Source organism: Eutrigla gurnardus (assembly GCF_963514095.1).
Source record: "Eutrigla gurnardus genome assembly, contig: SCAFFOLD_183, whole genome shotgun sequence".
Lineage (NCBI taxonomy): Eukaryota > Metazoa > Chordata > Actinopteri > Perciformes > Triglidae > Eutrigla > Eutrigla gurnardus.
Window position 1 is genome coordinate 7,799 of NW_028155361.1, and position 24,542 is coordinate 32,340.

The following is a 24,542-nucleotide window of genomic DNA, read 5'->3' on the forward strand; positions in this document are numbered from 1 at the left end:
AGATCAACACATTTAAGTCATAACAGCACTCTGGAGTGGATCTGCTTTCGTTTCAATGTGATTCCAGTGTCTTTGAACACAAAATGGCGTCTAAACATCAAATAAGTGCAAAACAATGCTTTTACAAGTTTAATGTGGTGAAAAGGCTGTAATAGCTGTTCACGCAGGGAAGAGGCTTTTAAGCTGTTATTTGCAGGTAACACACATTTTAACCACTATTGCTGTGTCAGTTGTCAAATAAGCTGCATTCTTTAATGTCCCACCGAGATCAACACATTTAAGTCATAACAGTGGATCTTCTTTCGTTTCAATGTGATTCCAGTGTCTTTGAACACAAAATGGCGTCTAAACATCAAATAAGTGCAAAACAATGCTTTTACAAGTTTAATGTGGTGAAAAGGCTGTAATAGCTGTTTCACGCAGGGAAGAGGCTTTTAAGCTGTTATTTGCAGGTAACACACGTTTTAACCACTATTGCTGTGTCAGTTGTCAAATAAGCTGCATTCTTCAATGTCCCACCGAGATCAACACATTTAAGTCATAACAGTGGATCTTCTTTCGTTTCAATGTGATTCCAGTGTCTTTGAACACAAAATGGCGTCTAAACATCAAATAAGTGCAAAACAATGCTTTTACAAGTTTAATGTGGTGAAAAGGCTGTAATAGCTGTTCACGCAGGGAAGAGGCTTTTAGGCTGTTATTTGCAGGTAACACACGTTTTAACCACTATTGCTGTGTCAGTTGTCAAATAAGCTGCATTCTTCAATGTCCCACCGAGATCAACACATTTAAGTCATAACAGCACTCTGGAGTGGATCTGCTTTCGTTTCAATGTGATTCCAGTGTCTTTGAACACAAAATGGCGTCTAAACATCAAATAAGTGCAAAAACAATGCTTTTACAAGTTTAATGTGGTGAAAAGGCTGTAATAGCTGTTTCACACAGGGAAGAGGCTTTTAAGCTGTTATTTGCAGGTAACACACGTTTTAACCACTATTGCAGTGTCAGTTGTCAAATAAGCTGCATTCTTCAATGTCCCACCGAGATCAACACATTTAAGTCATAAAAGCACTCTGGAGTGGATCTGCTTTCGTTTCAATGTGATTCCAGTGTATTTGAACACAAAATGGCGTCTAAACATCAAATAAGTGCAAAACAATGCTTTTACAAGTTTAATGTGGTGAAAAGGCTGTAATAGCTGTTCACGCAGGGAAGAGGCTTTTAGGCTGTTATTTGCAGGTAACACACGTTTTAACCACTATTGCTGTGTCAGTTGTCAAATAAGCTGCATTCTTCAATGTCCCACCGAGATCAACACATTTAAGTCATAACAGCACTCTGGAGTGGATCTGCTTTCGTTTCAATGTGATTCCAGTGTCTTTGAACACAAAATGGCGTCTAAACATCAAATAAGTGCAAAACAATGCTTTTACAAGTTTAATGTGGTGAAAAGGCTGTAATAGCTGTTTCACGCAGGGAAGAGGCTTTTAAGCTGTTATTTGCAGGTAACACACGTTTTAACCACTATTGCTGTGTCAGTTGTCAAATAAGCTGCATTCTTCAATGTCCCACCGAGATCAACACATTTAAGTCATAACAGCACTCTGGAGTGGATCTGCTTTCGTTTCAATGTGATTCCAGTGTCTTTGAACACAAAATGTCGTCTGAACATCAAATAAGTGCAAAACAATGCTTTTACAAGTTTAATGTGGTGAAAAGACTGTAATAGCTGTTTCACGCAGGGAAGAGGCTTTTAAGCTGTTATTTGCAGGTAACACACGTTTTAACCACTATTGCTGTGTCAGTTGTCAAATAAGCTGCATTCTTCAATGTCCCACCGAGATCAACACATTTAAGTCATAACAGCACTCTGGAGTGGATCTGCTTTCGTTTCAATGTGATTCCAGTGTCTTTGAACACAAAATGGCGTCTAAACATCAAATAAGTGCAAAACAATGCTTTTACAAGTTTAATGTGGTGAAAAGGCTGTAATAGCTGTTTCACGCAGGGAAGAGGCTTTTAAGCTGTTATTTGCAGGTAACACACGTTTTAACCACTATTGCAGTGTCAGTTGTCAAATAAGCTGCATTCTTCAATGTCCCACCGAGATCAACACATTTAAGTCATAAAAGCACTCTGGAGTGGATCTGCTTTCGTTTCAATGTGATTCCAGTGTCTTTGAACACAAAATGGCGTCTAAACATCAAATAAGTGCAAAACAATGCTTTTACAAGTTTAATGTGGTGAAAAGGCTGTAATAGCTGTTCACGCAGGGAAGAGGCTTTTAGGCTGTTATTTGCAGGTAACACACGTTTTAACCACTATTGCTGTGTCAGTTGTCAAATAAGCTGCATTCTTCAATGTCCCACCGAGATCAACACATTTAAGTCATAACAGCACTCTGGAGTGGATCTGCTTTCGTTTCAATGTGATTCCAGTGTCTTTGAACACAAAATGGCGTCTAAACATCAAATAAGTGCAAAACAATGCTTTTACAAGTTTAATGTGGTGAAAAGGCTGTAATAGCTGTTCACGCAGGGAAGAGGCTTTTAGGCTGTTATTTGCAGGTAACACACGTTTTAACCACTATTGCTGTGTCAGTTGTCAAATAAGCTGCATTCTTCAATGTCCCACCGAGATCAACACATTTAAGTCATAACAGCACTCTGGAGTGGATCTGCTTTCGTTTCAATGTGATTCCAGTGTCTTTGAACACAAAATGGCGTCTAAACATCAAATAAGTGCAAAACAATGCTTTTACAAGTTTAATGTGGTGAAAAGGCTGTAATAGCTGTTCACGCAGGGAAGAGGCTTTTAAGCTGTTATTTGCAGGTAACACACATTTTAACCACTATTGCTGTGTCAGTTGTCAAATAAGCTGCATTCTTCAATGTCCCACCGAGATCAACACATTTAAGTCATAACAGTGGATCTTCTTTCGTTTCAATGTGATTCCAGTGTCTTTGAACACAAAATGGCGTCTAAACATCAAATAAGTGCAAAACAATGCTTTTACAAGTTTAATGTGGTGAAAAGGCTGTAATAGCTGTTTCACGCAGGGAAGAGGCTTTTAAGCTGTTATTTGCAGGTAACACACGTTTTAACCACTATTGCTGTGTCAGTTGTCAAATAAGCTGCATTCTTCAATGTCCCACCGAGATCAACACATTTAAGTCATAACAGCACTCTGGAGTGGATCTGCTTTCGTTTCAATGTGATTCCAGTGTCTTTGAACACAAAATGGCGTCTGAACATCAAATAAGTGCAAAACAATGCTTTTACAAGTTTAATGTGGTGAAAAGGCTGTAATAGCTGTTTCACGCAGGGAAGAGGCTTTTAAGCTGTTATTTGCAGGTAACACACGTTTTAACCACTATTGCTGTGTCAGTTGTCAAATAAGCTGCATTCTTCAATGTCCCACCGAGATCAACACATTTAAGTCATAACAGCACTCTGGAGTGGATCTGCTTTCGTTTCAATGTGATTCCAGTGTCTTTGAACACAAAATGGCGTCTAAACATCAAATAAGTGCAAAACAATGCTTTTACAAGTTTAATGTGGTGAAAAGGCTGTAATAGCTGTTCACGCAGGGAAGAGGCTTTTAGGCTGTTATTTGCAGGTAACACACGTTTTAACCACTATTGCTGTGTCAGTTGTCAAATAAGCTGCATTCTTCAATGTCCCACCGAGATCAACACATTTAAGTCATAACAGCACTCTGGAGTGGATCTGCTTTCGTTTCAATGTGATTCCAGTGTCTTTGAACACAAAATGGCGTCTAAACATCAAATAAGTGCAAAACAATGCTTTTACAAGTTTAATGTGGTGAAAAGGCTGTAATAGCTGTTCACGCAGGGAAGAGGCTTTTAAGCTGTTATTTGCAGGTAACACACATTTTAACCACTATTGCTGTGTCAGTTGTCAAATAAGCTGCATTCTTCAATGTCCCACCGAGATCAACACATTTAAGTCATAACAGTGGATCTTCTTTCGTTTCAATGTGATTCCAGTGTCTTTGAACACAAAATGGCGTCTAAACATCAAATAAGTGCAAAACAATGCTTTTACAAGTTTAATGTGGTGAAAAGGCTGTAATAGCTGTTTCACGCAGGGAAGAGGCTTTTAAGCTGTTATTTGCAGGTAACACACGTTTTAACCACTATTGCTGTGTCAGTTGTCAAATAAGCTGCATTCTTCAATGTCCCACCGAGATCAACACATTTAAGTCATAACAGCACTCTGGAGTGGATCTGCTTTCGTTTCAATGTGATTCCAGTGTCTTTGAACACAAAATGGCGTCTGAACATCAAATAAGTGCAAAACAATGCTTTTACAAGTTTAATGTGGTGAAAAGGCTGTAATAGCTGTTTCACGCAGGGAAGAGGCTTTTAAGCTGTTATTTGCAGGTAACACACGTTTTAACCACTATTGCTGTGTCAGTTGTCAAATAAGCTGCATTCTTCAATGTCCCACCGAGATCAACACATTTAAGTCATAACAGCACTCTGGAGTGGATCTGCTTTCGTTTCAATGTGATTCCAGTGTCTTTGAACACAAAATGGCGTCTGAACATCAAATAAGTGCAAAACAATGCTTTTACAAGTTTAATGTGGTGAAAAGGCTGTAATAGCTGTTTCACGCAGGGAAGAGGCTTTTAAGCTGTTATTTGCAGGTAACACACGTTTTAACCACTATTGCTGTGTCAGTTGTCAAATAAGCTGCATTCTTCAATGTCCCACCGAGATCAACACATTTAAGTCATAACAGCACTCTGGAGTGGATCTGCTTTCGTTTCAATGTGATTCCAGTGTCTTTGAACACAAAATGGCGTCTAAACATCAAATAAGTGCAAAACAATGCTTTTACAAGTTTAATGTGGTGAAAAGGCTGTAATAGCTGTTTCACGCAGGGAAGAGGCTTTTAAGCTGTTATTTGCAGGTAACACACCTTTTAACCACTATTGCTGTGTCAGTTGTCAAATAAGCTGCATTCTTCAATGTCCCACCGAGATCAACACATTTAAGTCATAACAGCACTCTGGAGTGGATCTGCTTTCGTTTCAATGTGATTCCAGTGTCTTTGAACACAAAATGGCGTCTAAACATCAAATAAGTGCAAAACAATGCTTTTACAAGTTTAATGTGGTGAAAAGGCTGTAATAGCTGTTCACGCAGGGAAGAGGCTTTTAAGCTGTTATTTGCAGGTAACACACATTTTAACCACTATTGCAGTGTCAGTTGTCAAATAAGCTGCATTCTTCAATGTCCCACCGAGATCAACACATTTAAGTCATAACAGTGGATCTTCTTTCGTTTCAATGTGATTCCAGTGTCTTTGAACACAAAATGGCGTCTAAACATCAAATAAGTGCAAAACAATGCTTTTACAAGTTTAATGTGGTGAAAAGGCTGTAATAGCTGTTCACGCAGGGAAGAGGCTTTTAGGCTGTTATTTGCAGGTAACACACGTTTTAACCACTATTGCTGTGTCAGTTGTCAAATAAGCTGCATTCTTCAATGTCCCACCGAGATCAACACATTAAAGTCATAACAGCACTCTGGAGTGGATCTGCTTTCGTTTCAATGTGATTCCAGTGTCTTTGAACACAAAATGGCGTCTAAACATCAAATAAGTGCAAAACAATGCTTTTACAAGTTTAATGTGGTGAAAAGGCTGTAATAGCTGTTTCACGCAGGGAAGAGGCTTTTAAGCTGTTATTTGCAGGTAACACACGTTTTAACCACTATTGCTGTGTCAGTTGTCAAATAAGCTGCATTCTTCAATGTCCCACCGAGATCAACACATTTAAGTCATAACAGCACTCTGGAGTGGATCTGCTTTCGTTTCAATGTGATTCCAGTGTCTTTGAACACAAAATGGCGTCTAAACATCAAATAAGTGCAAAACAATGCTTTTACAAGTTTAATGTGGTGAAAAGGCTGTAATAGCTGTTTCACGCAGGGAAGAGGCTTTTAAGCTGTTATTTGCAGGTAACACACGTTTTAACCACTATTGCTGTGTCAGTTGTCAAATAAGCTGCATTCTTCAATGTCCCACCGAGATCAACACATTTAAGTCATAACAGCACTCTGGAGTGGATCTGCTTTCGTTTCAATGTGATTCCAGTGTCTTTGAACACAAAATGGCGTCTAAACATCAAATAAGTGCAAAACAATGCTTTTACAAGTTTAATGTGGTGAAAAGGCTGTAATAGCTGTTCACGCAGGGAAGAGGCTTTTAGGCTGTTATTTGCAGGTAACACACGTTTTAACCACTATTGCTGTGTCAGTTGTCAAATAAGCTGCATTCTTCAATGTCCCACCGAGATCAACACATTTAAGTCATAACAGCACTCTGGAGTGGATCTGCTTTCGTTTCAATGTGATTCCAGTGTCTTTGAACACAAAATGGCGTCTAAACATCAAATAAGTGCAAAACAATGCTTTTACAAGTTTAATGTGGTGAAAAGGCTGTAATAGCTGTTCACGCAGGGAAGAGGCTTTTAAGCTGTTATTTGCAGGTAACACACATTTTAACCAATATTGCTGTGTCAGTTGTCAAATAAGCTGCATTCTTCAATGTCCTTCCGAGATCAACACATTGAAGTCATAACAGTGGATCTTCTTTCGTTTCAATGTGATTCCAGTGTCTTTGAACACAAAATGGCGTCTAAACATCAAATAAGTGCAAAACAATGCTTTTACAAGTTTAATGTGGTGAAAAGGCTGTAATAGCTGTTCACGCAGGGAAGAGGCTTTTAAGCTGTTATTTGCAGGTAACACACATTTTAACCACTATTGCTGTGTCAGTTGTCAAATAAGCTGCATTCTTCAATGTCCCACCGAGATCAACACATTTAAGTCATAACAGTGGATCTTCTTTCGTTTCAATGTGATTCCAGTGTCTTTGAACACAAAATGGCGTCTAAACATCAAATAAGTGCAAAACAATGCTTTTACAAGTTTAATGTGGTGAAAAGGCTGTAATAGCTGTTTCACGCAGGGAAGAGGCTTTTAAGCTGTTATTTGCAGGTAACACACGTTTTAACCACTATTGCTGTGTCAGTTGTCAAATAAGCTGCATTCTTCAATGTCCCACCGAGATCAACACATTTAAGTCATAACAGCACTCTGGAGTGGATCTGCTTTCGTTTCAATGTGATTCCAGTGTCTTTGAACACAAAATGGCGTCTAAACATCAAATAAGTGCAAAACAATGCTTTTACAAGTTTAATGTGGTGAAAAGGCTGTAATAGCTGTTTCACGCAGGGAAGAGGCTTTTAAGCTGTTATTTGAAGGTAACACACGTTTTAACCACTATTGCTGTGTCAGTTGTCAAATAAGCTGCATTCTTCAATGTCCCACCGAGATCAACACATTTAAGTCATAACAGCACTCTGGAGTGGATCTGCTTTCGTTTCAATGTGATTCCAGTGTCTTTGAACACAAAATGGCGTCTAAACATCAAATAAGTGCAAAACAATGCTTTTACAAGTTTAATGTGGTGAAAAGGCTGTAATAGCTGTTCACGCAGGGAAGAGGCTTTTAGGCTGTTATTTGCAGGTAACACACGTTTTAACCACTATTGCTGTGTCAGTTGTCAAATAAGCTGCATTCTTCAATGTCCCACCGAGATCAACACATTAAAGTCATAACAGCACTCTGGAGTGGATCTGCTTTCGTTTCAATGTGATTCCAGTGTCTTTGAACACAAAATGGCGTCTAAACATCAAATAAGTGCAAAACAATGCTTTTACAAGTTTAATGTGGTGAAAAGGCTGTAATAGCTGTTTCACGCAGGGAAGAGGCTTTTAAGCTGTTATTTGCAGGTAACACACGTTTTAACCACTATTGCTGTGTCAGTTGTCAAATAAGCTGCATTCTTCAATGTCCCACCGAGATCAACACATTTAAGTCATAACAGCACTCTGGAGTGGATCTGCTTTCGTTTCAATGTGATTCCAGTGTCTTTGAACACAAAATGGCGTCTAAACATCAAATAAGTGCAAAACAATGCTTTTACAAGTTTAATGTGGTGAAAAGGCTGTAATAGCTGTTCACGCAGGGAAGAGGCTTTTAGGCTGTTATTTGCAGGTAACACACGTTTTAACCACTATTGCTGTGTCAGTTGTCAAATAAGCTGCATTCTTCAATGTCCCACCGAGATCAACACATTTAAGTCATAACAGCACTCTGGAGTGGATCTGCTTTCGTTTCAATGTGATTCCAGTGTCTTTGAACACAAAATGGCGTCTAAACATCAAATAAGTGCAAAACAATGCTTTTACAAGTTTAATGTGGTGAAAAGGCTGTAATAGCTGTTCACGCAGGGAAGAGGCTTTTAGGCTGTTATTTGCAGGTAACACACGTTTTAACCACTATTGCTGTGTCAGTTGTCAAATAAGCTGCATTCTTCAATGTCCCACCGAGATCAACACATTTAAGTCATAACAGCACTCTGGAGTGGATCTGCTTTCGTTTCAATGTGATTCCAGTGTCTTTGAACACAAAATGGCGTCTAAACATCAAATAAGTGCAAAACAATGCTTTTACAAGTTTAATGTGGTGAAAAGGCTGTAATAGCTGTTCACGCAGGGAAGAGGCTTTTAAGCTGTTATTTGCAGGTAACACACATTTTAACCACTATTGCTGTGTCAGTTGTCAAATAAGCTGCATTCTTCAATGTCCCACCGAGATCAACACATTTAAGTCATAACAGTGGATCTTCTTTCGTTTCAATGTGATTCCAGTGTCTTTGAACACAAAATGGCGTCTAAACATCAAATAAGTGCAAAACAATGCTTTTACAAGTTTAATGTGGTGAAAAGGCTGTAATAGCTGTTCACGCAGGGAAGAGGCTTTTAGGCTGTTATTTGCAGGTAACACACGTTTTAACCACTATTGCTGTGTCAGTTGTCAAATAAGCTGCATTCTTCAATGTCCCACCGAGATCAACACATTAAAGTCATAACAGCACTCTGGAGTGGATCTGCTTTCGTTTCAATGTGATTCCAGTGTCTTTGAACACAAAATGGCGTCTAAACATCAAATAAGTGCAAAACAATGCTTTTACAAGTTTAATGTGGTGAAAAGGCTGTAATAGCTGTTTCACGCAGGGAAGAGGCTTTTAAGCTGTTATTTGCAGGTAACACACGTTTTAACCACTATTGCTGTGTCAGTTGTCAAATAAGCTGCATTCTTCAATGTCCCACCGAGATCAACACATTTAAGTCATAACAGCACTCTGGAGTGGATCTGCTTTCGTTTCAATGTGATTCCAGTGTCTTTGAACACAAAATGGCGTCTGAACATCAAATAAGTGCAAAACAATGCTTTTACAAGTTTAATGTGGTGAAAAGGCTGTAATAGCTGTTTCACGCAGGGAAGAGGCTTTTAAGCTGTTATTTGCAGGTAACACACGTTTTAACCACTATTGCTGTGTCAGTTGTCAAATAAGCTGCATTCTTCAATGTCCCACCGAGATCAACACATTTAAGTCATAACAGCACTCTGGAGTGGATCTGCTTTCGTTTCAATGTGATTCCAGTGTCTTTGAACACAAAATGGCGTCTGAACATCAAATAAGTGCAAAACAATGCTTTTACAAGTTTAATGTGGTGAAAAGGCTGTAATAGCTGTTTCACGCAGGGAAGAGGCTTTTAAGCTGTTATTTGCAGGTAACACACGTTTTAACCACTATTGCTGTGTCAGTTGTCAAATAAGCTGCATTCTTCAATGTCCCACCGAGATCAACACATTTAAGTCATAACAGCACTCTGGAGTGGATCTGCTTTCGTTTCAATGTGATTCCAGTGTCTTTGAACACAAAATGGCGTCTAAACATCAAATAAGTGCAAAACAATGCTTTTACAAGTTTAATGTGGTGAAAAGGCTGTAATAGCTGTTCACGCAGGGAAGAGGCTTTTAGGCTGTTATTTGCAGGTAACACACGTTTTAACCACTATTGCTGTGTCAGTTGTCAAATAAGCTGCATTCTTCAATGTCCCACCGAGATCAACACATTTAAGTCATAACAGCACTCTGGAGTGGATCTGCTTTCGTTTCAATGTGATTCCAGTGTCTTTGAACACAAAATGGCGTCTAAACATCAAATAAGTGCAAAACAATGCTTTTACAAGTTTAATGTGGTGAAAAGGCTGTAATAGCTGTTCACGCAGGGAAGAGGCTTTTAAGCTGTTATTTGCAGGTAACACACATTTTAACCACTATTGCTGTGTCAGTTGTCAAATAAGCTGCATCCCATAGCAAAGCAAAATTGAAGATGAGATCTCCTTTATGTCACATTTACATCTCCTAGATATAAATGAGCACTAATCGAGACCAAACTGGTTTTCTCATTCTTCTCAAATGCCTCTCCTGAGAAATAAGTCTCACAGTGAGCACTGTGCGAGTTCTCAAAATTCTCTCATAGCTGTCTCTTTTCCTGATCTCAGCTAAGAGAAAGATGAGACATATTGTGCTGCTTTCAAATGTGTCTCAATTTGATATCCTTACTTGGAAGCACTATCTCAGTTATGTCTCAGTGAGAAATACACATGGTTCTGTCTCTCACTGCTCACTGTTTGAGTTCTCAGATTCTCTTACAGTTGTCTCTTTTCTAGCATCTCACCAAAAAGAAAAATGAGAGTAGTGCAAGCTCTCAAATGAGTCTCAATTTAACACATGATTTAATATTATACCTCAATCATATCTCATGCCAAATTTTGAGTAATCAATTCAGGCAAATAATTTATGAGATATATTGTTTATTTACACAAGACACATTTTTGAGACTTTTTAAAATGTGTGAACTTTCTAGATGTTAACATTGTGCTGTTAATTTAATTAACTTGTTTTCTGACAGTAGTGTAGATGATATGTAGATGAATACAGTTGTTTTTTTGACAGAATTCAGAGCAAAGCTCTATTGTATAGAGCAGTAAAAGAGTCTTGGGAAGTGTAACACATAATAGAGCACATACAGTTTTAATTATCATTCGAATCACCCTGATAATACAGTAGAGGAAATTCATCTTGCAACCACACACTTTGTTGCATCCAATATAGGTTCATGATAAATCAAGGCCGATTCAAAGATGCCTTCTAATTCTACAAAGCATTCACAGCAAGTGGTCAGATGGGTGGGCCGTGTGCATTTTCAGAGCATGTTATTTCAATGATCAATCATTCGATTTGTGGCTTCTTATGCTGCATTCCAGATACATGGGACACCACTCGCCCGAGTTGCAAAGTGGGAAATCTCGCAGCTGTGCGAGCTGCGAGATTTCCCACTTTGCAACTTGGGCGAGTGGTGTGCCATGTATCTGGAATGCAGCATTAGGCCAGTTCAGGTCTTAATGGGTTAAAACTTTTCAAGTGTGTTTGGGAAATGAGCTGCAAACACAATGCCAGGCATAGATGTCAAGTCAAGGAAAACAACTTTACCCAATATATGGTCCAAGGAAACTACTGTATTGGCAGAGGTTTCCAATAGGGGAACAACATGATTGCATGAACCATTTGTTACACTATCTTGCAGCAAAGAAAAACCTGCACCTTTGAATTCATGAACAAGGGCCCATTTGGCACATGATTGTTCTGTGGTAAAGAAGAACTCAATCTGTCCATACTTTGTTTGTCCTTCACTAGAAAAAACAACTGTAAAATTATTTCTTCTATTGCCTTTGCCATAGTGTTTTGATGTGAGATAATTTCTCTTAACTTGTGCCCTGTGAAAGATCCTTACTGTTTTAGAATTGATGCAGTGACCAGCATGTCTTTCCAATGCCGTGAGGTGAACTGTGTCTAGTTGAAGTTCACTAGATGCTCCATATAGTTTAGTCCTACACAAATCATTGTTTTCCTGACAGAAACTATCATCTTTAGTCATCCGTGTGTAAAATTCAGCTATGGCATTCCCTGGCTTTATGGTTTGTGAAATAACAACAGGAATAGACTGCACAAGTTTGACTGCATGGACCATCTGCATAGGTATATTTTGAGTGCCATGTATGAGCCTTAACAAATAGCCATTCTTGTCTTCAAAATGGAAACATGAATGAGTCCATAATGGACCAAGGGCCCTGACACTGTCTGCTAGGTGCACGAGAAGGTGTACATTTGCAGTTTCATACCGCTCACCATAGAGATCAGCCATTTGAGAACAAAAGTTCCACAGTTGTTTCTCTGCATGATCAATCTGTTCAACTGATATGGATTCCATTAACAAAATGAAAATGGCTTCACTTAGTAGAAGGAAGTGATTGTAGTACAGTGTTGCAAGAATTCCACGGTAAACAACAGGTCCATAGAAGATCAAAAGATCCCGATATTCTGATGCTTTAAAAAACATTCTGTGAGATGCCACTGATCGAGGATATCGAGTTGAGGAGGGAGGAGAGATATCCTGAAATCGCCTGTCAATTTCTTTGGCATTTTTTGCCATGCTGAAGGGCTGACGAGAAAACTCTGTAGAAAACCACAGAACCATCAAAAGGCGCATTACTCCAAGAAGGACTGAGTGCATGTAATCTATAGCAGTGCCTTTGATAAGGTTATAACTCTTAAGTTTGCTAAGCCAACAGAGACCCTTCACCCCTTTAACAGTGGTTTTGGTCTCATTTGCCTTTTTCATATCAAGAGCAAACTTTTCATTTGTGCGCAGTGGCCCTTTTGGATCCCTCTGTTGGTATGGAAATGCATGGACATGTCCCCTTTCCCCTGTCCTCACAGTCTCTCCTGGCTGCTCACATTTATGACATCCAAATTTCCCATTGTATTGCACTGAATTAAGGACTAATGCTTTAGCGGGCAAGTCACATGTTCCAGCAATGGTGAGCACTTTACACACAAAAGGTTCAGGTGTCAACTCTGCAGGTTGAACAATAATTCCATTTTCTGCAAGTTTACTCAGTGTGTCACTTAGTGGTCTAAGAAATGTAACCATGGATGGTTTTGAATCTCCGTACCAAAGTCCAGCAAATATCATATTCTCTCTTTTTGTGCGTTCCATGAAGCTCAATTCATTGATGATACAATAAAAAGGCCACACTGAAAACTTGGACGATTTGAATATAGGTACCCCATCTGTGTTCCAAGTAAGTGAGATGTTTTTAGGGTCACTAAGAGGACCACCCCCATCTACAAGCTGTTTGTAAACTTCGGCATCATATATATCTTCAATGTTTTTAGGATCTGTCTTCTTCCTGCTTAATCTAAAGTTAAGCTTCTCCTGAAAACCTGGCTTGAGAAACAATGACCTTATTTGAGCCTCAATTGGAACCTCTATGAAGGATGAGGATCTTTCTTCTGACACACTGATCCCACAAGACAGACATTGTAATTGTTCACCTTCTAATGACCCAAAACAATTACTGCAATATTTATGCAATACAATAGGGGATGATGTAGAGTGGGAGAAAAAAAAGTCTTTGAACTTTTGTACACTGTTTAAGCAGTCTGTATTCAGATTATTGGGACAAAGCAACTTGAACATTTTAAGCAAATCACCAAGGGCCTTATCAGTTACTTTATGACAGTTTACATAAGCCATAATGATCAAAAGGCACTCTGCCACAGTTATTGATGCATTGTCATATAATGGTTTGTCTGTTGTGTCCTTGAAATTTGACTCTTCTGCACACACCTCACTCAAACCCTCTCCAAATCCCTCACTGAACATATGTCCATCATCATGAGTCCAATCCTCCACATCAGGGGGAGCTTCCTCGAATGATTGAGATGGATCATACTCAGCATTGCCGTGTAGTTCAGTTGTTAGGCTATCAGGAGGATCTCTGAAGGCTGATCTGGAAGATGGTTCTTCATCGGAAGACTCAACAGTTGAAATACTCTCCACGCTTCCTTGCGCTGGTAATAAAATAGAATAAAAATCATTAAGGGTAAAAAAACATCTTGTCACAATGCAAATCCTATATCATCTCAGCCTGTATATCACTTCCTTACACTCAAATGTTTTTGTCATATTTTAGCAGGATCTGCTCAGTGACAAAATATACTGTACATCATTAGACAGACAGACAGACAGACAGACAGACAGACAGACAGACAGACAGACAGACAGAGGGTGTGTGTACCAGGTAGGTGCTGAGAATCTTGATGTTCCAGAGTGAGTGTGGTACATCCTGCATGGACACCTGGAGGTTGGACATGTTCCCCTTGAAGTGCAGCATTTTGGGCTCCTCCAGTAGGCACCCCCCACTGCTGTGTTCCCCTGCTGCTACCTCCTGACACAGAGAAGAGGACACACATGGATCAGGACCCTCTTGAAAATATTGAAAGAGTCGGATGTTGCTTAAATTACATTTTTCATCAATTAGCAAAGAACAGATTTCTTGTGAGAAACTTTCTTGCAAGAAACTCAAAATATAAAAAAAAAAAAAAAAAAAGGGAAAAGAGAACGCGTAAAACACAGGAGGCAAGTTGACATAAATGGAACACATTATACAAATGCAGGTAATGGGATGCATATTCTTTTTTGCCCACATCTTGATCACATTGAAGCAGTTTATGTTTACATCTCTCTCTGTCTTTGTGACACATAATCCAGTGTTGAATGTAACTCATCACAACACAACACAACACAACACAACACACAAATAACGGGGAGCATACGTCAGTCCGACGGCCCAAAAGTCCGACCGCCCATCTCTCCGACTACCCATTAATCCGACTTTTCTAGGCCCCATTGGTCCGACTGCCCATTGCTCCGACCAAAATAATCTCTGTATTCCGACCAGGGTTTAATCCGACCATCCAGAATTCCGACTTTGGACCGAACCGGCTCTGGGTCAGTTTGGAAAGGCTCGAGGCGAAGGAGATTCACAGTCATGGTTTAAATGTGAAGCTCCCCACTGCGTAAAAACGCAGCGCAGCCAGGAGCTGCACCTCAGGGCTGAGGGCAAAGTTGCAGCGGGTTGCTCTCTGGATGTGTGGAGACAACAGAGTGATCAGCCGTTGGATCTCCGCACGGGGCAGCCGGTACTTTGCCTCACCAGCCCGGTCTGACAGCACGTCCAGTGGGGAGAAGTGCTGATGCACGTATGCATTTATGGAAACCGTCTGGCTTCGCGCACGGCGACGCTGTTGGTTCGCCGCGAGAATGTGCTGTATTGCAGCCATGGACTTTGGCTAGATGGCGGATAAAAACAATGATCGATATACATAAACACAACGGAGAAATGCGCCGCGGAAACAAGGAGACATCTAGTCACATCTTTACAACTTTACGCATTCGTTTTGTTGTCAGAAATAAATCGCTCACATGGGCAAGCAGGGTACCGTTGTTTAGCCCCGTTTCTCTAGTTTAAGAGGAAATAACCCGCATCTTTCTAGCGTAAACCATTACGGAGTTGTGACGCTCTAAAGAAAACATGATTATTTGTAGCGTATACGCTACAATGGGTCTCAGAGGTTGTTATATAATTTCCTTAAAACCACAGCATCATAAATCACTGACAAATCAGATGTTAACATATAAAACTCAGTAACAGTCTCCCGCTCTCTCTCCCTCTAAGCAAAACTTCACTTCCCAGCCTGACACTCCTTTCTGTAATTTTACACGTTTGTTTTTACCAGTTTCCATTGTATCACGATTTATAAGCAAATGTTTATTGCAGCAAAAGGAAATGCACAATAGTAAAACACACTAATGCATACCGTAAAATACCAAATAATAGCCGGGGCGTTTATTTGTTTCAATCACTTAACAGACCAGGCGTTTATTTGGACCAGGCGTTTAATTCCTTCCTCTCAAAAATCCGGGATGAAAATGTCACAAACTTCTCCAGCTTCTCGGTGAATTCTCTGGCATCCTTCTGGTCAATAGTTGTTCGTCTTCTGCAAGTGAAGTTGTTGCGGCGGAGGAAACGATTTATCCAACCAGCACTCGCGGCAAACTCCTCATCTCTGCTGTCACACACGGTGGCGAACATTTGTTTCATCATGATAACCCATCCCCGCATGTTTATCTCCAGCTCCTCGCTAGCCTTCTTCACCTCCACCAGGCAGCCTGGCCCTGTTGTGCGACGCATCGTCATAGAGGCCGATCAGCACCATGGACAGCTCCGCTAACAACCCGGACCTCAGCGCATCATTTGCGCACAACGTGCACCAGTGTTACTGTAATAACACAGGGGTGGGCAATATTTTATTTAAAATTAGTCAAACCATCAGCCATAGGTACTGAAGAAACATAAATATGGACTCAAGGCATTTTGTTTCATTAAGTACCCAAATGACTGCATCAATAAATGAGGAAATGATATTCACAGACCCTATTTTAAACAAAAACATGATCATACTAGTAATGGATATTACAATTAACCACAAGAACAAACAATTCTCAATGTTGTAATGCGCAAAAAAAAACAAAAAACGTTTCATTGAATTACAGGTTTAAGTTTTCCACACACATCTGCATATATGAGTTTATAGTACTACACATAAAAAAACAAAGTAAAGAAAAAGCCAAAGTCCATGGCTGCAATACAGCACATTCTCGCGGCGAACCAACAGCGTCGCCGTGCGCGAAGCCAGACGGTTTCCATAAATGCATACGTGCATCAGCACTTCTCCCCACTGGACGTGCTGTCAGACCGGGCTGGTGAGGCAAAGTAGCCTACCGGCTGGCCCGTGCGGAGATCCAACGGCTGATCACTCTGTTGTCTCCACACATCCAGAGAGCAACCCGCTGCAATTTTGCCCTCAGCCCGGAGGTGCAGCTCCTGACTGCGCTGCGTTTTTACGCAGTGGGGAGCTTCCTGGAGGTGGTGGGGGACGGCACCGGCCTCAGCAAGGCATCGGTGTCACGGAGTGTGGCAGCTGTGACACCGATTCTCCTGCGTCGTGCCCGGACCCACATAAAGATGCCCACCACACGAGACGAGGTCCGCCAGGTCCACCAAGCGTTCCACGCAGTGGCTGGGATCCCCCGGGTGATCGGTGTGAATGAGACTCCTCCGAATCCAATCAACGACTATTCGGGGTCACCTCTAGTGTTAACAAAAGTCAAAACTAACGGAACAGCCTACCCAGCACCCCTCAAAACAAACTCCAGTATATGGTTATTGTCCCCAGCACTTTTCAAAATAAACTGACGCCCTACTTCTGCAGCCGCCTTGTCTGTGGATTTCACTGAACAAAATGTCATGCAGAGATTATAATTTTATTTTTTTTAACTTTAGTTTCTTTTGGATTTTTGTGCGTATTATGGAGCCGTTTTGGTCCGTGTTTGTAAGTCTTTTTTTTTCCTGGATAAAAGTTTCTAAAGTTGCAACAGTGTGTGATTGAAATCCACCACGGTCTGCTTCCAGTTCAAGGCATCTCCTCCTTCGGATGCCGAGACTTTGTGTTTATTAATTAAGCTTTCACTGACTGTATCACATCTGTGCACATGTCTTAAAAAATAAAAGGAACAGGAGCAGGACCCACGCACTTTTGACTACACTGTGGCGCCGTCAAAATACAAGTTGATATCTCAGTCTATCCTGCTTCTGGGCCGGATTAGTCGGTCTAATACACTGTCGTAATTACTGGGAGTCGTAACACCGGGCATACTTAGGTCGGGGAAATGGGAGGTCGGACTAATGGACAAAAAAATATAGAAATGTATGGTCGGAGAAATGGGAAGTCGAAATTTTGGGTAGTCGGATAATAGAGAGTCGGACTAATGGACGTAAAAATTAAGAAATGTATGGTCGGAGAAATGGGAAGTCGGACAGACGCCATGCGCCCACAAATAACAATGAGAAATTGTGGGACCTCAGGTGAATGAGTAAATGGACAGGGTTTGGAAGGATATATATGATACAGGCTGACAGTGACAGACAATGCCAATAATGAGTAGAATGCCACAGCAGCGCGGTGACCTATATAAAAGGATCATGGCCTTATGTTATTAACAGCCTTAACTTAGATGATGATGAAAGGTTCAAAAAACATTAATTATACATGCTGAGATAACTCACATTTCATTCTTCACATGTGCTACTGTAATGAGGATGAGAGAAAGCAATATTGCATTGCTTGGTTTGACCAACTGTGAACTGCATTCTATTTAACTGTGTTCAGGATATCTCTCTCCTCTGTACTTGGGACTGGGTGTGGCTAAAACAGGTCAAACAGCAGAGAAGATGGCTTTTGAACATAAAAAACACACACACGCACACACACATTTCATAACTTACCTAAATACTGCTGATCAGTTTCCACATGAACAGTGGTGGCTGCAGGGAGGGATGACTGCAGGGAGGAAAATAAGGTATTAAATATTATATCTGCTGCAAGTTTGCTGCAACACGACTATACCAGGCTACTCACCAATTGTGCAGTCCTTCTTGGTCGTTTTTTTGGGTCTTCTTCATTCCCAGTCCTTCTCCATCGTTTTCCAGGTTTTCGTCTGGTCATTTTGACACTTCAATACTATATAAATACAGACACAAGAGTAAAACACATTTTCTGTTTACTAAAGAGCAGGGGGAAACAGGGAGACCATGGTCAGAAAAAATATAGTTGTATACCGGTAGTTATTAATTAATACTAGGCTACTGCACTGTTAAGTACCCTACCACAATTTCAAAATCTGAAGTCAAACTACAAAATAATTATTAACATCATATTCTTAAAGTAGCAAAAGTATTGATCATTGATGATCAATTTCATCACTTTAATGTAGGCCAAATGTAAGCTCATTTGTATTACTAACTCATAAAAATATCATGATGTATAATTTACATAAATAATCTAATAATTAACTATGTAGTAGCATGACATATAAATTATCAAGAACAAATACAGCAAGGCTTAGGTTCTTAAATTTAATTTATCACTACTGAATGAATACCAGAGTTTCAATGTGGTATACCTACGACGGCGTATTAGGGCCACTGTCGAAAAAAAAAAAAAAAAACGGAGCCGAGAGAGGTGGGCAATATTCTGAGATTAAAAGTCACAAATTTGCTAGTTTTAAAGTGGCAAATTTGCGACTTTAAAACTAGCAAATTTGCGAGTTTTAAAGTGGCAAATTTGCTAGTTTATTACGATGCTAACAACCGGCATTTATGCTAGCTAACTTCGCTTCCGAATGTCCCTTTTATCTTTCTAATTAATTCATTCCAACGTGTGACGCTTTGCTAAGGCCCTTAAGGTAATGGCTGTTGATGGTTATTGTTGGTTAATTTTATATGGGCCAAATTGTCATCTTATTTGTGTTTATTGAGCAGGTAGTTTGCCTAAGGTAGCGGTAGCTTTCACTTGTTGTCATAGCAACGGCAAACATCCGGGTCAAGCTACGTGATTACTTCCTCTATGACCGCTAGCTTAGCCAAACCACCCGATCAACAAACACACATACCGTAAGATGACAATTTGGCCCATATAAAATTAACCAACACTAACCATCAAGAGCCATCACCCTAAGGACCTTAGCAAAGCATTGACACACGGGATGGATTAATTAGAAAGATAAAAGCTACATTCATGGGAAGTGAGCTAGCATACATGCCGGTTGTTAGCATCGTAATAAACTAGCAAATTTGCCACTTTAAAACTCGCAAATTTGTGACTTTTAATCTCAGAATATTGCCCACCTCTCTCGGCTCCGTTTTTTTTTTCTCGACAGTGGCCCTAATACGCCGTCGTAAATACCTGTGTTTTATGCCAAACAATTTCACAATTATTCTTTGACATGCACGTGTACTTCCCGTATGTTTAGACTTTTCTGAAGAGTCTGAAGTCTATGAGATTCGTAACCAAAGATATATATAGCGAGTTGTAGTAAAGGAATAGTTCACCCCAAAACGAAATTCAGTCATTATCGACTCACCCGCATGCTGGAGAGAAGTCCGGTGTGGTTTCTTAGTCCTCTGTAAAAATGTACTAAATGACATCGTTTGGAGTAAACTCTGGATGTCGCCACTTCAGGAGACTTGGATGGCAGCGGACGAGCCGTATGGAGGAATATTACAACGTTTTTGTGGAGTTGTATGGACTTTTCCTGTCAGGCGCCATTTAGCCTCGTTATATGGCTTGTTGTTGCCTGAGGCTAGCACCGATCTTCGTGTGCACTTTGAGGACTAAGAAACCACACCGGACTTCTCACCAGCATGCGGGTGAGTCGATAATGACTGAATTTCGTTTTAGGGTGAACTATTCCTGTAGTAACTTTAATAAAGACTAGAGTTCTGCCTGACATACATGTATTAGCTATGGTTGCGCCATTGAATGCGGCATTAATATCTCTGTTTCTTAACGCGGTGACGTTACTGTAGTTGAAAGAATCCTACCTCGTGTGTTAATAGAGTCCGTTAATTCGCAAAACAAAACAATTAATGCTATTACTTACTTTTAGTCGTTATCTTGCAGAGACGCTGTGCTGTTTCTTCCACACGTAATGAAGTCAGTTCTTCCCCGAAATGAGCATGCGCAACGCAGGTTTTCCAGTAAGACAGAATTTCATTGGACAGATCTTCTTGAATGTTGCGCCCAAAGATTCGCGGGCGTTCATGGTTAGAGACATGTCCGTTGGCCGCTGCTGCTGCTGGAAGTTTTGCCCCGGCCACGCTGAGACTTGGAGAGGTAAGAATCCTAATCCATATTCGTTGGTCAACTACGTAACGTTGTGAAGAGTTGAATAAAGAAATTCTTTTGACATAAGGTGAAATATTTAACTGTTGTGACGACGGAGTGGTCCGTTGGAAGGTGGAATTAGGTAACGTTAATGGCGTCTGTTTTCATTTTAGTCTTAGCCAGGAAAATGCTTACAAAACACATGAAACAGAAACATGATTAACTTCTGAAGCCATATGATAAACGCTGATACTGCGTTATCACAAGTTTGTTAATGTCAACGTGACGTAATGTTTGCTAACTTAATGGAGAGTGTCTTATGCTAACGTTAAGTACCGGAGTCCAGGCCCCGTTAGCGCCGTTAGCCCTGTTAGCTCTGTTAGCTCGGCTACAGTCGAACTGGAGCGGTCCGTTTATCAAACGAAGTGAGCAGCGCTACAAATAACCAGCGTACCTGTGTACAGTGTACGTGTGTCTCTGTTGGTAAAGATTAGCATTACTTTAGAGAATCATTTTTACATTATGGACTCGCGTAAAAATGACGTCACACGCGTCATGTTCCGGTCAGTAGTCATGGAAACATGCCGCTCCGTCAGTGGTTCGGCGTTTGGACCAAAGTGAAATCAAATGTGTGTACCAGGTGAAAAATGAAACCATGTATCACTGTATACACCAGCATGTGTGGAAACACCCACTGTGGCTGCACTTAGGCAGTTTTTAAATCAATTATTTATTCCTAAATTTTCAGTTGTGTCTGGCTGCCAAACTAGACAATAACAGAAAGTTAAATGTCTTTCTTTTGCTGTATTCATTCATGTTTTACAAAGGGTTTAACCTGAACCTGGCCTGACAACAATAATAATCACATCACATCCATGCAGGTGTAGCAGTATATACTACTACTACCACACACACACACACACACACACACACACACACAAACACACACACACACAGTAGGCCTATATATATATATATTTATAAATTGTATTTATTTATTTATTAGCACACTGTAATTGGTATTATAAATAATGATCCAAAATTGATTTCTTCATTAGCAGGATGGACAAAAAGAAAACAACAGTAAAAAAGAGGGTACGGGTTCCCACACAGAAAATTAAGGACCTGCAGAGCTCCCCTCCCCGAAATGAGCAATCTGGTAAGTATTGAGGTAATGCTGTGAACTGGTATAGTTTCTGTTGTGTAAGCTTTACGTTGCAAATAGAGATGGGGTGGGAGGGTTAATAATCATAACATTATGGTCCAAATGAGGTCTAAAAATACCAGTCTAAATTGTTGTTTCTAAATAGAAATTATTAAAGGATAACTACCGTTTTTTACAACCTGGACCTTATTTCTGGCAAAATATATGATCATTTACTCACCCAGATAACTTTGGTGTCATTCGGCGTCGTTCGGACGAAATTAGATCCAGTGTAGCGGCGATATATCCATATAATGGGAGAGACGGGGCAGCTACACACAGCCTCTATATAACACATTATCTGCCACGAAACTAGTTTATTTCATCAATATTTTGTTATGAAATGCTAGTGCTATTAGCCTCTGAGTCCGGGCTCGTCTATTGTAAACATCTGGGGTGTGTAGGCTGTTCTACTATCGCTGACCTGGAAGCTCTCGTCTCTGAGCTGCGCGCGCACCCGCGACAGCGCGGCTTGTTTACCTGTGGCTGCTAGCTGCTAGTTTGACCCCGGATGTTGATAACGGACGAGCCCGGACTCAGAGGCTAATAGCGCTAGCATATCATGACAAAATATTGATGAAATAAACTAGTTTCGTGGCAGATAATCTGTTATAAAGAGGCTGTGTGTCGCTGCCCCGTCTCTCCCATTATATGGATATATCGCCGCTACACTGGATCTAATTTCGTCCGAACGACGCCGAATGACACCAAAGTTATCTGGGTGAGTACATGACCATATATTTTGCCAGAAATAAGGTCCAGGTTGTAAAAAACGGTAGTTATCCTTTAACATTTTCTCTCTCGCTCTCTCTCTCTCTTTCTCAGGGTGTTTTGCATTCATCAGATGGGAGGATGGCTATACTGCCAAAATCTTTACAGGATCTGACATTTTGGCAAGAGATGAGGCTCCTGTCCAGCTGCAAGATCTTAGATCAGGAGATCCTGTTTTAGCAAAGTGGTCAGATGGGAAATTTTATAGGGCCACTGTTGAATATATTTCAGGGGTAGATCAGGCTAAGGCGCCAAAAGGCCACCCACCTCCACAGAAGTCCTTTTTAGATATGTTAAAAGCTGATGAGCCATCACATTCTACGTCAGGGTCTGACACTATTATAATAGATAGGAGCCCACTGTCTGAACATGGCGAGAAAATCCCAGCGCTGAATCCATTACCTGACGGGGGACATGCAACAGGCCACAACGCCGCTGGCCCACCACCCAATGGGTAGGCTTGTCATAATTATCGCCTGGGCCCACGAGTTCAAAACTTTTAATCATTATCCAATCAGATTTGGCGAAGTTCAAAACCAAAAAAACAGCATTAGGATAACTTTTTTTTATCCAATCTGTGATCATAGAATTATTTTAGTAAATAGTATATGAATGACAAATACAAGTATTACTTAAAACATATTTTTATGACCCAAAATCAACATCTGTATCCACTTGGATTAAGGGATTAAAAGTTTTGAACTTGTGGGCCCTGATGAAAATGATTTCCCATTATTTTGTCATTATTTTTGCATAATGGTCAGAATCATTTACATTCATCTGTTTAAATTAATCTGTTGAAAAGTGTTTATAGATTTTCAAGTCTTTTCACAAACAATGGAAATAGCCACTCTACAAGCTCTCGTGGCACAACACATTGTGAGCTGGTAGATCAGCTATTTCCACTATTGACATGAGAGGGCACCATGTTTTAAAGTATAAAATGATTATAAATATAGCAGATTTTGGTCATAGTACATTTATTTTCATTATTGGTACCAGCCATCATATACATAAAAAGAACAGACGCTGCTTTGGCTGCTGTAGTTAATTGGAGCGATGCGTTAATCATGGCTGCCACCATATTTTGGAGATTAGTAATGCACAGATCGATCAACTAGAAATCGGAATCGGCCATGCAAATTTGAGATCGGTGCATCCCCATTGGCGATACCGCACCTCCATGCGTGAGTCAGCCAATGGGAGCGTTCAGGCTGCGGCCATATTGTGGAGGTAGCTGTGCGTGAGTGAGTCAGCCAGTAGCAACGGTTGGGGCACTCGGGTCGGTGTTTTGATTCCAGGGGCAGGGTTTGTCTTTACCTCCAGGCTTCACCTCCAAAACATGGCTCCCACCATAGGTGATGTACAGCCCCAGTTGTCAAGGCAGTGTCTACCCTTCTTTTATGTCTATGCCAGTCATTTCAGTCAGTTTTTTGTAGTTATTTGTCATATCTATTCTGGGCAATTTGTGTTTACAGAAATGTCATTTATGGTTCAATGTAATTTTATGATAGCTCTACCAAAGGAGGCACCATTTGTCCATCACCCTACGGTTGCAATACAGCTAGCCCATCACCGTATGGCCTCATCACCTCTGGTCCATCTCCCTACGGAGGCCATACACCGAGCCCATCACCATATGGCCTCAACACCTCTGGTCCATCACTCTACGGAGGCCATACACCCAGCCCTTCACCGTATGGCCTCAACACCTCTGGTCCATCTCCCTACGGAGGCCATACACCCAGCCCTTCACCGTATGGCCTCAACACCTCTGGTCCATCACTCTACCAAGGCCATACACCCAGCCCACCACTGTATGGCCTCAACACCCCAGGTCAATCACTCTATGGAGGCCATACACCCAGCCCATCACTGTATGACCTCAACACCTCTGGGTCATCACCTGACGTAGGCAAGGCAGCTGGCCCATCACCATATGGCCTCAACACCTCTGGTCCTTCACCCGATGGAGGCCATGC

General features: G+C 40.7%; 2 protein-coding genes across 2 annotated transcripts; one reads left to right on the forward strand and one right to left on the reverse strand.

Annotated features, from left to right (window-relative positions):
- Positions 1 to 13,644: 13,644 nt before the first annotated feature.
- On the reverse strand, positions 13,645 to 18,468 carry LOC311010339 (uncharacterized protein; the record flags this gene model as incomplete). The annotated part of the gene is made up of 4 exons (XM_084040861.1): positions 18,339 to 18,468; positions 18,206 to 18,260; positions 14,096 to 14,245; positions 13,645 to 13,868 (listed from the first exon to the last, which is right to left on the reverse strand). Coding segments are annotated over exons 1-4 (516 nt in total), but the record flags the coding sequence as incomplete, so codon positions are not given.
- A 1,686-nt stretch (positions 18,469 to 20,154) lies between these two features.
- Positions 20,155 to 24,535, forward strand: LOC311010340 (uncharacterized protein; the record flags this gene model as incomplete). Its single annotated transcript, XM_084040862.1, has 4 exons — positions 20,155 to 20,594; positions 21,647 to 21,744; positions 22,615 to 23,014; positions 24,075 to 24,535. Coding segments are annotated over exons 2-4 (958 nt in total), but the record flags the coding sequence as incomplete, so codon positions are not given.
- Positions 24,536 to 24,542: the final 7 nt, after the last annotated feature.